At 40.5% G+C, this 14,478-nt stretch overlaps 1 protein-coding gene across 18 annotated transcripts in view; it reads right to left on the reverse strand.

Annotated features, from left to right (window-relative positions):
• Nucleotides 1–14,478, reverse strand: part of TTLL5 (tubulin tyrosine ligase like 5) — a 284,906-nt gene that overhangs the window by 260,782 nt on the left and 9,646 nt on the right. For all 18 annotated transcript variants that reach the window (XR_006818747.1, XR_006818746.1, XR_006818744.1 and 15 more), the window contains exons 4-5: nucleotides 4,412–4,494; nucleotides 2,690–2,796 (exon numbers count right to left, since the gene is read on the reverse strand). Coding sequence is in view for 14 of the 18 variants with exons in the window: in XM_046008989.1 (XP_045864945.1) it covers nucleotides 2,690–2,796; nucleotides 4,412–4,494 (190 nt within the window). In the remaining 4 variants the exon portion in view is untranslated. The remainder of the gene's footprint in view (nucleotides 1–2,689; nucleotides 2,797–4,411; nucleotides 4,495–14,478) is intronic.

The raw sequence follows: 14,478 nt of genomic DNA on the forward strand, positions 1-14,478 counted from the left end.
TTCATCAAAACACCATAAATATTATAAATTTTGATTAAAATGCACATTATACCAATGTTCAAGTCTCCATTTTGATAATTATACCACAGTTGTAACTGATGTTAATGTTAGAAGAACAAGGTAAAGGATACGGAGTAACTATATTTTTGCAACTTCTCTAGATGTCTAAAATTACTTAAAATAAAAAGTTAAAAAACTGTATTAAGAAAGAGTTGACAATAATATTAGAAATATTTTAGTGCTCGAATTCCTCTTGCATGTGAGTTCAAGTCTTTGGACTGAAAACATGAGAAACAGAGCAGCAGAAGCCACAAAGGACATCGCATTTAGATAATGGATTGTATTTTTTTATTATTAAAGATTTTGTTTATTTATATGACAGAGAGAGAGAGATCACCAGTAGGCAGAGAGGCAGGCAGAGAGAGAGGAAGGGAAGCAGGCTCCCCGCTGAGCAGAGAGCCTGACGTGGGGCTTGATCGCAGGACCCCGTGATCATGACCCGAGCTGAAGGCAGAGGCTTTAACCTACTGAGCTACCCAGGCGCCCCTAGATGATGGATTATTAATGTGCTCGAACATGCAAGAATAATACATTCAAGAAGTACTCAAGAGAAGATAGGATTGAATTTATTAATACTGACTGACCCTAAACTAAGATAGAATTCTTATATACCAACGGGAGTATTTCAGAAACTTTTAAAATAAATAATACACTGCTCGCATGAATTTGGAATGCAGACTCTAATGTGGGCTATTTCAAGGACTCTTTCAATGCCTATTTAAAACAGATGCATCTGATTGACTTCAGTCATCCAGTCACACATTTAGAATACCAAATCCACATCTTCCAGATAGTGAGGAAGAAAATAAAGTTTAAATTACTCTCTGCGAATGAAGCTGAGACATCAAATAAAACTGGAACTTGTTATGAAGACTCAAAACACACATTTATCCCAGATGATGAAGAAACTATTTGACACTGGCCAGGTAGTTAGACACGGTGACAAGATATAAGACAACAGAACTGAAAAATCAATAAAGAAATTTCATGAGATAAAAATGAGAAAAGCCTACGAAGGTTAACTGAAAATGAAACCTGTTAGCATAAGTACGTAAGGATTTTGTAGAACATAAGTCCTGGAAATAATATAAAACATATAACTACTGACCAAATTAAAAAATTTGTACTGATGGGGCGCCTGGGTGGTTCAGTGGGTTAAGCCACTGCCTTCGGCTCGGGTCATGATCTCAGGGTCCTGGGATCGAGTCCCGCATCAGGCTCTCTGCTCAGCGGCGAGCCTGCTTCCCTCTCTCTCTCTGCCTGCCTCTCTGTCTACTTGTGATCTCTCTCTGTCAAATAAATAAATAAAATCTTTAAAAAAAAAAAGAAAAAAAAATTTGTACTGGATTTCCTTCTCTTCATTAAATGAGATTTGTTTCCTTCTCTATAAGGTCATTTATCTATCTCTCCATGGTTGAGTATGACTGACAGAATAAGGTAGGGTTTCAGCATCTGTTTGTTGTTGTTGTTGTTGTTTTAAAGATTTTATTTATTTATTTGACAGACAGAGATCACAAGTAGGCAGAAAGGCAAGCAGAGAGAAAGGAAGGGAAGCAGGCTCCCTGCTGAGCAGAGAGCCCGATGCGGGGCTCAATCCCAGGACCCTGGAATCACGACCTGAGCCAAAGGCAGAGGCTTTAACCCACTGAGCCACCCAGACACCCCGTCAGCATCCGTTTTATTCCTATTTTCTTTTTCGTGGATGAAAACACTAAGAAACTCTGGTCATGAAAACAGTAGCTAAGACTTCTACAGTGTTTACTATGTGACAGGCAGGCACTGTTTTAAACATCTTATATCCTGAGAGGTTAAATCCTAACAACAGTTCTACAAAGTCTGTCTTTAGTAACATCTTTTTACCAATGAGGAAACTGATGTTCAGAAAGGTCATGTTTGGCGGTCACTCAGCAAAGCTGGGATCTGGGCCCAGGTAACTGATTACAGAGCTCCTGCTTCTAGCCACTAGGCAGCATTGCCTCCCTAGGCTGCCATTAACAATGTGACTGCAAGGAGTTTTCTACAGCAATGACATTCAATTCTCTGAACTCCTTCCTAGTTCTTGTGTCAGAAAGTCACAAGATGATCTATCATTAAAAATTCAAATTAATGGTCTACCAGCTAACAACCTATGTCCTCCTTTAGTTCCATTAAAAGTAAGGAAATGGAAATCACCATCATGATGGTCATGTCTGGTCATCTGTCCTTGCCAGGATTCAATGCGATATCATGTTTTTTTGTACTTTTGTTTAGAATCCTGAAACTGTCTGCACCCAAGGTCAATGTTTGCACCCTACGAAGATTCTAAAGGGGCCACTGTTAATAAAGGGGAAAACAACACTGTGGAAAAAGGAGGTGAGAAGGGAGAACCCATCCATACGAAGGGCTCTCAGGCTGCTCAATTTCAGGAAAGAGAACCTATGGGATTTACAATCCAGAAACAGTCTCCTTCAGAACCTTCCATGTCTACATTGTCCAATACATGCTTATGGATGTGAACACCTCAGTCTGATCTGCAGACTGTTGCCCTGTATCACAGACTTGTTTTTTTAAGGACATTAATTATCTCTGCTGGCTACATGCCCAGTGTCAGGCACCTTTAAATGGAGCAAAGTAGCTACAAGAGCATTACCTGGGAAAGTGATTAACCTTTTGTGCTTCAGAGAGTGTGCGGAGTAAGAAGGGCTTCAGGTGAGATCCCGTCCACATCAGGTTATAGTCAGTGCTGCTTGGGTGAACCTGAGGGCAGATAAAAAGATAAAACATCAGAGATAGCCTCTCTCCAGAAAGAGAGACGCCATGAAAGGTCATAAGAGATTTCTCCCCTACAGAGCACACTGGGTACCCAGTTAGTATGTAAGCCTAATAAAATAAAAGCTGAGTATAAAGAACACGGGGACGATCAAGTTTAAAGAATGGGATAGTTGGGGGCGCCTGGGTGGCTCAGTGGGTTAAAGCCTCTGCCTTTCGCTCAGGTCATGATCCCAGGGTCCTGGGATCGAGCCCCGCATCGGGCTCTCTGCTTGGCAGGGAGCCTGCTTCTTCCTCTCTCTCTCTCTCTGCCTGCCTCTCTCCCTACTTGTGATCTCTATCTGTCAAATAAATAAATAAAATCTTAAAAAAAAAAAAAAAAAAGAATGGGATAGTTGGGCAAATCTCAGATGCAGAAAGTAGAAAAAATGAATCCTTCTAAAGAAGTCTGTTATGTCTCTTAACATTCTTGCATATCAAAGTATGAGAAGAGAGCTCAACCCCACAACTCCCTTCTCAGGGTGTCCTTATATCCCTGCAGATGATGGATATAAAGTACTGATCAGAACTAAAACCGTGTGGTGGCAAACCAACTTAGACCATCAGCCATCCATTCATTAATTCCTAAGAATTCATTTGTCTATTCATTCAACAATTATGTACTTGATGCCTATGATGGGATATGTACCATGTTAGGCCCTGGAGATAAAACAACAGGACAGGATATGAACTAGTAACAGAACTTCCTCAAATATTCTATTTCAAATCTCAACCTAAGGTAAGGGGCTAGCAACTAGACTTTTATCAATTTATCGAAATATCTACAGGGTAAGACTATCCAACATTTTTGCCTGTCCCTTTGATATCAATATCCCAATTTTCCCAGTTTTGGGGGGGAATAACATACGACTTAGTTTCAAAAGACTGCCAGTCACACTACCCGCCCCCCCACACCCCCCACCCCGCTGCAAGATGTAGATCCATGACCCAAGCTGAACCAGCCATATTATCTCCAGAATGTGATTCTTCAGGGAAGAAAGGCACAAGGACAGTGAAAGGAGTTGAGTCACTTCTGTAGCAGTGCCTTGAGGAGACAGTCCTGATTCCTGTTTCCACATCCCCAGGACTGTCCTGGCTCTCTCCTTCCAAAGGCCTGCCTTCTCAATCCTTCCTCTGATTCTGCTACCTATGCTGCATATACCTTACCCACAAGTCCTTTTTGGTTTAAGTTAGGCAGACTCTGTTTCTGTTGCTTGCAATCAAAGCATCTTAATTAGGTATCAGATGATTCCTTAGGGGCAAGTCTGTCTCCACCCCAACCCCAAAAATCATAGCAAGAAAAATGTTTGGGCTTTTGTTTGTTTAAAAGAGAGAAAGAGGAGAGAGAGAGGGAGAGAGACAGAGACAGAGAAATCTTGTGAAAATGTTTTCCATGTATTTCAAGAGAAACCGACAAAGCCACTCGGAAATCCAGTGTGGGCTCTGCATTATCACTAAGCATAGGCCCCATGAACCTTCTAGAGCTGCCCTGTTAACCAGGAGTCAGGTGGCTAGGATTTTCAGCTTTGGAGCAGATCGGGTGAGATAGTAAGAATGAACTTACTTCATGAAATCCATGGGCTGTCAGAATGCTGCGTACCAGGCGACTGTCTGTTCGCACAATTTTGTAAGACAAATGATAACGCTCTAAAGAAAAACACAGAGTCAAATTCAGTAACCAGAAAGTTAATTGTAGAGACAAAACTAAACTGTGTGACTTAATTATACTCAAGAATATATACTGCTCCCCTCATGCTACTACGAGCGGGCTGCAGATCATTTTGGACTAAGGGTTCTTAACGTGAGGTTCACTGGGGGTTATAACATCTTCGTTTCCACTGCTAGTTTACATTTAACATGACCTGCAGTTATGAATGTAGGCACAAAACAGAGCAGTGGTAGCAAACTCCTGTGACCCTGCCTCCTACACATACTAGGTGTTTTAATATTATTTTACAGTTGTTATGGTTATCTCACAATATCACTTCTCACAGTATTTAGAAGTTACCTTCTGCGAGATCATGTTATTTAATGCACAAATAAAAATGCATATATGTCACAAATTTAGCTTCTAAGAAATACTTTGGTAATCCCACGTCAATACAATTGATTCTGTTTGTAATCCTATAGATTTCTTTATCCACTTAAAACACATTATTCTAAAAAACAAAAAAAAACAAAAAAACAACAAAAAAAACACATTATTCTGACAACAGACCCCACCGGCTTCCCCACCCTTGCACATTTGGTCCACTGCAGAAAAAGGCTAAGGACCCCTGCTCTGGACAGCCCTGTGTGTGCAGTGATGCTGCTTACCAGTATATCTTGGGCCAGAGGTTGTAAACTGGTGATCCAAGCTGCAGATAAGAGTCTGTTAATTTCTCCCTGTGTGTTAATTTCTCAATAAAACTGAATTACCGACCTTTTGAAACTAGAGGGATCTAGATTTCTGGGCCCCTCTGGAAAACCCCGGCATCCCTGGGCTAGCTGTCTTTGCCAGGGCAAGAGTCAACAGGGAAACACCAGTGCTCCCTTCAGCACAGGCTCCTGCACTCTAGTTCTGCACAGTCCCCGCCAGTTTCCTGCCAGGCTCTGTAAGCATAGTCGCCACTGCCTAAGATAAAAGTCTGTAATCATGTGAGATTTCTACATATCCCCAAAGACTAACATTTATTCTGGCCCCTTAAAGGCAATCTCTTTCCATGCATCCCTACAAATTGCTTGAGAAAATTAGCCAAGAATTCTGCAGAACAATTATTTTTAATTTTTTTTTTTTTTTAATGAGGGAATCTCTATGCCCAGTGTGGGGCTCGAACTCATGACGCTGAGATCAAGAGTCACAGGCTCCACTGGCCAGGTACCCCATGTGCAGAACAACTTTTTTAAAGGACTGCATATTGAACACTTTCTGAATGAGAATAATACGGAAACTTATGAACAGGCCTTAGAACAAAATTCAGCCTCTAGAAAGAGACACACACCTTTCATGAATTTATGTGAAAATCTCCATAAATCCTTGCTGCTACTTGCCCAGCCCTGGCAGGAACACAATGCAAAGCAGACACAGGAAGAAAATGGAAGGAAAAGGCCAGACACTCCATACTTCTCATTCTTGTGGCAAAATTCTAAAGCCCAGTTACAGGGTTTCCCCAGCGATTAATAACCATTTTGTTGCCTTTGCAATACTGTTGTAAGAAAAACAGTTCAGAGTCCTAGGTGTTGGTTTCGGCGCAGAGTAGAAGGTAAGAAACAGTGCCCTACTTAAGAGTTTGTCTTGTGACTCCAAGGCGGGGAGGGAAAGCACAAGACAGGTCTGGGATATCTTGTTCTGCCAAGAAAGAGGAAAGTGCTCAAAAATGGATACATCACAAGGATCTCAGCGGCCAAATTAAAGACAATTTCAACAGAGATATGAATATGACAGAGACAGACTACAATTCCCTTACTAATGAGTCCACACTGATAAGAAGGCATCCTGGTTTTCTATCACTGCTAAAATAAACTACCACACACCTGGCAGCTTAACCAATATTTCTGATATTTCTGTAGATCAGGTGTCTGATACAGCTGGCAATAAGGCAAGACCGGAGCTGCATTCTTTTCTATAGGCTCGGGGTGGGTCCATTTCTATTCCTTTTTCAGCTTCTAGAGGCTGCCCCCGATCCATGGCTTATAGTCTCCTTCCTCTATTTTCAAAGCCAGCAAAGGCAGGTCTAGTCCTTCTCACATCGCATCCAGACTCTTCTTCTGCCTCCGCCTACTTTTTTTAAAGATTTTATTTATTTGACAGAGAGAGAGCGCACTTGTGCACAAGCGGCAAGCAGAGGGAGAAGCAGAATCCCCACTAAGCAGGGAGCCCGATGTGGGACTTGATCCCAGAACCATGGGATCATGACCTGAGCAGAAGGCAGACGCTTAACTGATGAGCCACTGAGGTGCCCTGCCTCCCCTTACTTCAAGGACCCTTGTGATTAAGGTCAGCTGATTAGCAACCTTAATTCCACCTACAACCTCAATTTTCCATTGCCATATCAGGTTCTGGGGACTAGAAGGTAGAGATCTTTGGAAGGACCATTATTCTGCCGCCCACAGAAGGGAAAGCTCTTCTTTACAGAAAATCCAGCTAATAAACAGAAGGAAAGAAATAGAAAATCAGCATTTTACAAAAACCATAAGAGAAAGTAGTTCAGACTAAAATCAGTGGATACCCATGGGTGAGAGACTACTGGGCAAGAGGATATCCATGCATCTTCAAAACATCACTCCAGAGAATGCTTGTAACAAAGAAGAAAGGCACCCTTCCAATGAGCCAACCTGGTGAATAATATCTCAACCAAATGATGAAATCTGCCATCGCCAGTAACGCAGTACAATGACATCACATCCTTCCTAATGTGATACACTGAGGACACAACTGCACTAAGTGATAGTCTTACAAAATTTTTAAACCTGAGTCTCAACACACAGAAACAATCGACAAGCTCAAACTTAAGGAGATCTGCAAAGCAGCTAGTTGGGAAATCTCTAAACATGTCAATGCCATGAAAGACACACACACACACACCCCCCCCAAGTCTGGGAGATTAGAAGAGAAATATGAAAACTAAACATAATCTTTGATTTAGTCCTGGATTCTGGAAAAATAGTAACAGCTATAAAGATCAAAAGGGGGACAAAAGGGGTAATGCACATAAGCACTGTATGCCAGAGTATTTTACCAATGGCGGATTTCACCGTGGTACTGTGGTTGTGCGGAGGGTGCGCCTGAGCTTAGGGACACACTGCTGAATAAGGCGTTAAGGTATGAAGTATCTGAACTAATTCTCAAATGGTTCAGAGAGAGACAAGAAATATGACAGAACATTACCAGCTGGTGAGCACAGGGCAAGAGTATACACCCATTCCACGAATGTACTGTCCTTACAGCTTGTCTAAAGGTTTTTAATTTTTTTAGAGTGAATGTTTAGAAAGTGAAAGGAAATCAGGACTCTTCATTATGATAACCGTGACCACTGACATCTCCATTTCTGCACATGCAAAAGCCAAAAGCATCATCCGTGCTGGTGACCAGAAGTGTACCTGATTCCACACCTGCTCGGCAATGCTCACCTCGCAGTGCCAGGTCATGGGGAAGGGAGTCACTAAGGCAAGCAGAAAATCAGAGAATGACTATCCGGGCACTGGGGAGGAAAGGGAGATGATAAAGAATATGTCTTTGGAGTGGAACTGCCAAAGGCTCAAATCCTGGCTCTACCACTTCCTGCCTGTAATCGTGAATAAGTTATTTCTCTATGGTCAATTTCCCCCCTTCTCAAATGGGGTTGATAATAAAGGTACTTACTTCATGGGGTAGGAGTAAGCACTGCATCAATGACCAAGCGTAAAATTTTTAGGACATTTGTTGCTACGTAGTAAAAATTTTTTTCTTTTTTTTAATTTAAACTAGCCAACATATAGTACATCATTAGTCTTAGGTATAGTGTTCAATGATTCACCAGTTAGTTACATGTAACACCCAGCGCTCATAGTAAACATTTTTTTTAAACAGTAAAAATCGTAAAAAAAAAAAAAAAGTAAATATATGGTAAAAAAGCCATAATATATAGTGTCATGCATAAATTATGCATTTTACATAGCAATTTTATTTTTTTTTTTTAAGTTTTTTTGTTTATTTATTTGACAGACAGAGGTCACAAGTAGGCAGAGAGGCAGAGAGAGAGAGGAGGAAGCAGGCTCCCCACTGAGCAGAGAGCCCGATGCGGGGCTTGATCCCAGGACCCTGAGATCATGAAATGAGCCGATGGCAGAGGCTTAATCCACTGAGCCACCCAGACGCCCCCATAGCAATTTTAAAAATAAAAATGCTATTAATACTTTTTCTCCTGCTTTTCCTAACATAGAAGAAAAATGCGAAAAAAATGCACTCAATGACCCAAGCAAGCAGTGAACAACTACTTCTAATCCATACCAACTAGCTATAACCCAACTCTGATACCCTGTGCATGTTTCAAAAGGGGAATGCAAGAAAACCAGGGTGGAATGACATAAGGCAAGTGTGATTGCTGGGGATTTTAACGCACATTCATGTTCTGTGTCCAACAATGCTGATAACCAGTTATAAACTAGTGACCCAAGGGCCAAATCTAGCCTGCAGACATGGTTTGTTCATTCTTTGTGGTGTTTTAAACTTAAAACCGAATTAGTCGCTAATCTTTTAAAATTGAAAGAATTCATATAAAAATCTCAATTTCTGGGCTTCACTTGAAAGACCTGGCAACCCTGGGCTCTGCTCCCAGGGCAAGAGTTAAATGGAAGCTTTGCGAATATAAACTGAGCCGGTCCCACTGCCCAGGAAATAACCACCTTATCCATAGTTCCTTCCATATAAAAACAAGAAGCAGGGCATGGAACTAGTCTTGCTAGCAAACTGCCAAACATCTGCTATCTGAGCCTCCGGACACACACTGCATCCATTCCAGGAGATTACAGAATTTCCTCCTCTCCAACCACTCCCACGTGCATCAGGAGGCGACCTAAAGCACCAGGACTCCTGGCAAATTCCAGGACCAGCAGCAGCAGGGTGAACTCAAACGAGGAACCAATAATCTGTCAGCACAGAAGCACCTAGGGAGTGATGAATGCCCTAAGAGGTTTGGACAAAAATAGCCTGGGAAACTAGAATGAAGATAAAACAGACTTTTTTTTTTTCTTTTACTTTTAGAATATAAGAGTAACCCTTTCAATGGCAACACAGTGTAGCTTTGCCTTTGTCAGAAAATGAGGTCTAGACCTGCACTGTTGAAGATGGTAGTCGAGAGCCACGTATAATTACGGAGCACCTGGAAGGTAAGTAGTGTGGGGCGCCTGGGTGGCTCAGTCAGTTCAGAGTCCAACTCTTGACTTCGGCTCATATCACAATCTCAAGGTCGTCAGATCAGCCTCGCAGGGGCTCAGTGCTGGGTGTGGAGCCTCCCTGAGATTTTCCCTCCGTCCCTCTCTCACTGCCTCCCTTTCTCTCTTCTCTCTCTCTCTACTTCTCTTAAAAAAAAAAAAAGTAGAAGAAGAAATGTAACTAGTGTGACCAAAGAACTGAATTTTAAGTTTTATTTAACTTCATTAATTTAAATTTAAATGTGAAAACTGACACTTAATTCAGTTATTAGAAAACTTGTTTGGAACAACCTGAACATAAGAATTTACTTTGTCATCTATAATGTTTATAAAAATACTGATAAAAACTTTTGATGAGGGACACCTGGGTGGCTCAGTTGATTAAGGGGCTGCCTTCAGCTCAGGTCATGATCCCAGCATCCTGGGATCGAGTCCCACATCGGGCTCCTTGCTCGTCAGGGAGCCTGCTTCTCCCTCTGCCTCTACCTACCACTCTGCCTGCCTGTGCTCGTGCTCTCTCTTTTTCCCTCTCTCTAACAAATAAATAAACTTGTGATGAAAATTTTGTACCACACTGAGATTGTATACTTACAGTGTAAAATACATACTAGAAGTCAAGTATCTTTTTTTTTTTTTTTAATTTATTCGACAGAGAGGTCACAAGTAGGCAGAGAGGCAGGCAGAGAGAGAGGGAGAAACAGGCTCCCCACTGAGCAGAGAGCCCGATACGGGGCTCGATCCCAAGACCCTGAGATCATGACCTGAGCTGAAGGCAGAGGCTTAAACCACTGAGCCACCCAGGTGCCCCAAGTATCTTTTTTTTAAAAGATTTTATTTATTTATGTGAGAGAGACAGACAGCAAGAATGAGAGCGCTGGGGGAAAAGGGCAGAGAGAGAAGAGAAGCAGGCTCCCCACTGAGCAGGGAGCTCTATGTGGGACTCGATCCAGGATCCCGGAATCATGACCTGAGCTAAAGGCAGACACTTAACTGACTGAACCATCCAGGAGCCCCTAAATGTCAAACATCTTCATGAATTTTCCTATACTGAGTAAATGTGGAAGTGACATTTTGGATTAAATAAAATATATTATTAAAACTAATTTCACTTATTGCTTTCTTTTTTCCTTTTTAAAGATTTTATATATTTGTCAGAGAGAGAGAGAGCACAAGCAAGGGGAGCGGCAGGCAGAGGGAGAAGGCAGGCTCCCTGCTGAGCAAGAAGCCCAAAGCAGAACCTGATTCCAGGATCATGACCTGAGCCGAAGGCAGACGCTTAACCAACTGAGCCACCAGGCATCCCTGTTTCTCTTTACATTTTTTAATAAGGCCATTGGAAAACTTGTATATATCTAGCTTGTATCATATTTCTATTGGACAGTGCGAGCCTACACGAATGCAAACTTATGAAGCTGACACATTTGGAGGCAAATTATAAAAAGATGTTTCTTTCTAGGAACAGATTACCTTAAACTGAAAATATCTCTCTTGCCTCTAAAATGCAATCCCGTTTACATCTTCAAAGTACATGCAATTTTGAAAAAAAACATGGAGATAGTAAGGAAAAAATATCTTTCTGGAATATTTCACAAATAAAGTATATGAAATCATACTGTACCAAAAATATGAACAGTAAATTCAATGAAACATTTAACAGATAACAGAAAAAACAAGGCAGGCATCTAACACTCTAAGATCAGCAGAAGGTACCTAATGCCCCAGAAACACTTCTCAAGGGGATTTAAACACAGGATTATGATCTGAGCAGATCTATGTCAGCTATTTAAGAGAGGAGGGGGAAAACAAAAAGACCCAGAGTATTTAACAATTCAGAAATCTGAGGCATGAACTAGAAACACTCATTCTAAGTTGTTCTTTTCAGGGGTGCTTGAGTGGCTCAGCTGGCGGAGTGTCTGACTCCAGCTCAGGTCATGATCTCAGGGCCCTGGGACAGAGCCCCACATCAGGCTCTGTGCTCAGTGGGGAGTCTGCTAGAGATTCTCTCTCTTTCCCTCTGCCCTTCCCTCTGTTTGCACTCTCTCTTTTTCTCTCTCTAAAGTAAATAAATCTTTTTTAAAAATTGTTCTTTTCATAAAGCTTTAAAAAATCATGAAACCGCAAAGAATCGGAAAGATACAGAAAATTCGAAAACAAAGTTTGAAAAAAAAGTATTATTTAGTGGCTTTTTCTTTAATCACAAGATCGTGTCAAGGGAAAGAAAAAGACATTTAAGTTCTAAAAACAGGAATTGCTTGAAAAACGAGATGACAACACTAATGAATACTGATCTCCAATAAATGCTAGCTATTCTAAAAAAGAAGGGTCTGCTTATTGCCACGGAATACAGAGATTCACTTATGTGACAAGCAGACTAAAACATGTATGTTTGGGGAAGATTATTTACTTCTGTTGTTTTTACCTACCTTTGATGTTTGACTCCAATCATATTGAGAGGGAGTTTCTTTGCAAATGTTAGCAAAATCTTCAGTTCCTCCAAATTCAGGGATATGAGTGAACCATATCCCTTTAAGTGGTAACCTAGCAACTTCCTAAAGGGATTAGAACAGGACCCTTTGGGGAGGGAGGATTCAAATCCCAGAAGCAGGTGTTCACTGTCCTCTGAACTCCTGGCTTATTGTGGGGCAAGAACAGACCTTAAAGTCATATCAAAGTAGAACAGATCCTATTCAACAAGTAAATAGCACAAATTGTGAGTGCCTACTATGTGCCAAATATTGAATGATCTCATTAGTTCTTTATAAACAATGCCTACAAGTTAGCTATTATCTCCACCTAACTAATACAAAAACAGGTTGAGAGAGTTTAAGTGATTTGCCCCAGACTCACAGCTAGTAAATGCCAAAGCCGGATTTGAACCAGCGACTGAGAAACCATCCATGTAAGACTCTTTTCACTGTATCACACTACAGTTCTGATCCAGTTGAGAGTTCTGTAACCTCTGAAGACAGCTATAGGCTAACCCCAGAATTCTGAGCACTGCTTAATATCAAAGAAGAGAAGAGATAAATGAAATTGAGAATAGAAGAACAATAGAGAAAATAAGCGAAATTAAAAGTTGTCTCTTTGAAATGATCAAAATTGACAAACTTTTGGACTGACTAAGAAAAAAGGGAAAAGATTCAAATCAAATTACTAAAATCAGAAGTGAACGAGGACATTATAACTGATCTTATAGAAATAAAAAGGATTACAAAAGAATACTATGAAAAACAAATAGAAGGATACTAAGAATAATTGTATGCCAACAAATAAGATAAACTAAATGGACAAAAACTAAAAACACACAAACTACAAAACACAAACACAAAACACAAACACAAAAACACACAAACTACCAAAACTGTATCAATACAAAATGCAAAATATGAATAGATATGTAACTAGTAGAGGTTGAATTAGTAATCAAAAACCTCCCAATAAAGAAAAACCCAGACTACATGGATTCACTGATGAATGCTATTAAACAGTTAAAGAATTAACACCAATCCTTCTCAAGTTCTTCCAAAGAAGAGGAGGGAACACATTATATGGCCAGCACTACTCTGATACCAAATCCAGATAGCTATCACAAGAAAACTACAGATCAAAATCCCTTATGAGTACAGATGCAAATACCCTCAACAAAATAACAAATCAAGCAGCATATTTAAAGGATTTAAAGGATTACACCATGACCAAGTGGGATTTAACTCAGGAATGTACGTACGGTTCAACATACAAAAGTCAATCAATGTAATACGCCACATTAATAGAATGAAGAAAAAAAATCTCAATTAATGCAGAGAAAACATTTAACAAAATCTAACACCCCTGCATGATAAAAAACACCAAATGAAGGAATAGAAGGAAAATTCCTGAACATGATAAAGGGCATTCGTGAAAATCCACAGCTAACATCATACTGAACAGTGAAAGACTGAAAGCTTTCCCCCTAAGATCAGAAACAAGAAAGAGAAAGATACTCACTTTTACAACTTCTACTTGACATTGTACTTGAAATTCTAGCCAGAGAAATTAGGCAAGAAAAAGAAACAAAAGGCATCCAGGTTGGAAATGAAGAAGTAAAATCCCTATGTGCAGATGACATGATCTTATATACAGACAATGCTAAAGAATACACACACAGGGGCGCCTGGGTGGCTCAGTGGATTAAGCCACTGCCTTCGGCTCAGGTCATGATCTCAGGGTCCTGGGATCGAGCCCCGCATCGGGCTCTCTGCTCCGCAGGGAGCCTGCTTCCTCCTCTCTCTCTGCCTGCCTCTCTGCCTACTTGTGATCTCTCTCTCTGTCAAATAAATAAATAAAATCTTGGGGAAAAAAAAAAAAGAATACACACACACACACACACACACAAACACACTATTAGAGCTAATAAATGAGTTCAACAAGGTTTCAGAATCCAAGATCAACATACAAAAATCGTTTGTACTTATGCACACTGGCAATGAACAATCCAAAAATGGAATTGAAAAACATAATTCCATTTATGATAGCATCAAAGAGAATAAAATATTTAGGAATAAAGTTAACCAAGGAACTCTAAAACTTGTACATTGAAAACTACAAAACAATGCTAAAGAAATTAAAGATGACCTAAATAAATGACAAGACATCCCATGTTTACAGACTAGAAGACTTCATATGAAGATGGCAATATGCTCCCCATCACAATCTCAACAGCCTTTTTATACAAATGGAAAAGCTGATCCTAAAATTAAT

Source organism: Meles meles, chromosome 6, assembly GCF_922984935.1.
Source record: "Meles meles chromosome 6, mMelMel3.1 paternal haplotype, whole genome shotgun sequence".
NCBI lineage: Eukaryota > Metazoa > Chordata > Mammalia > Carnivora > Mustelidae > Meles > Meles meles.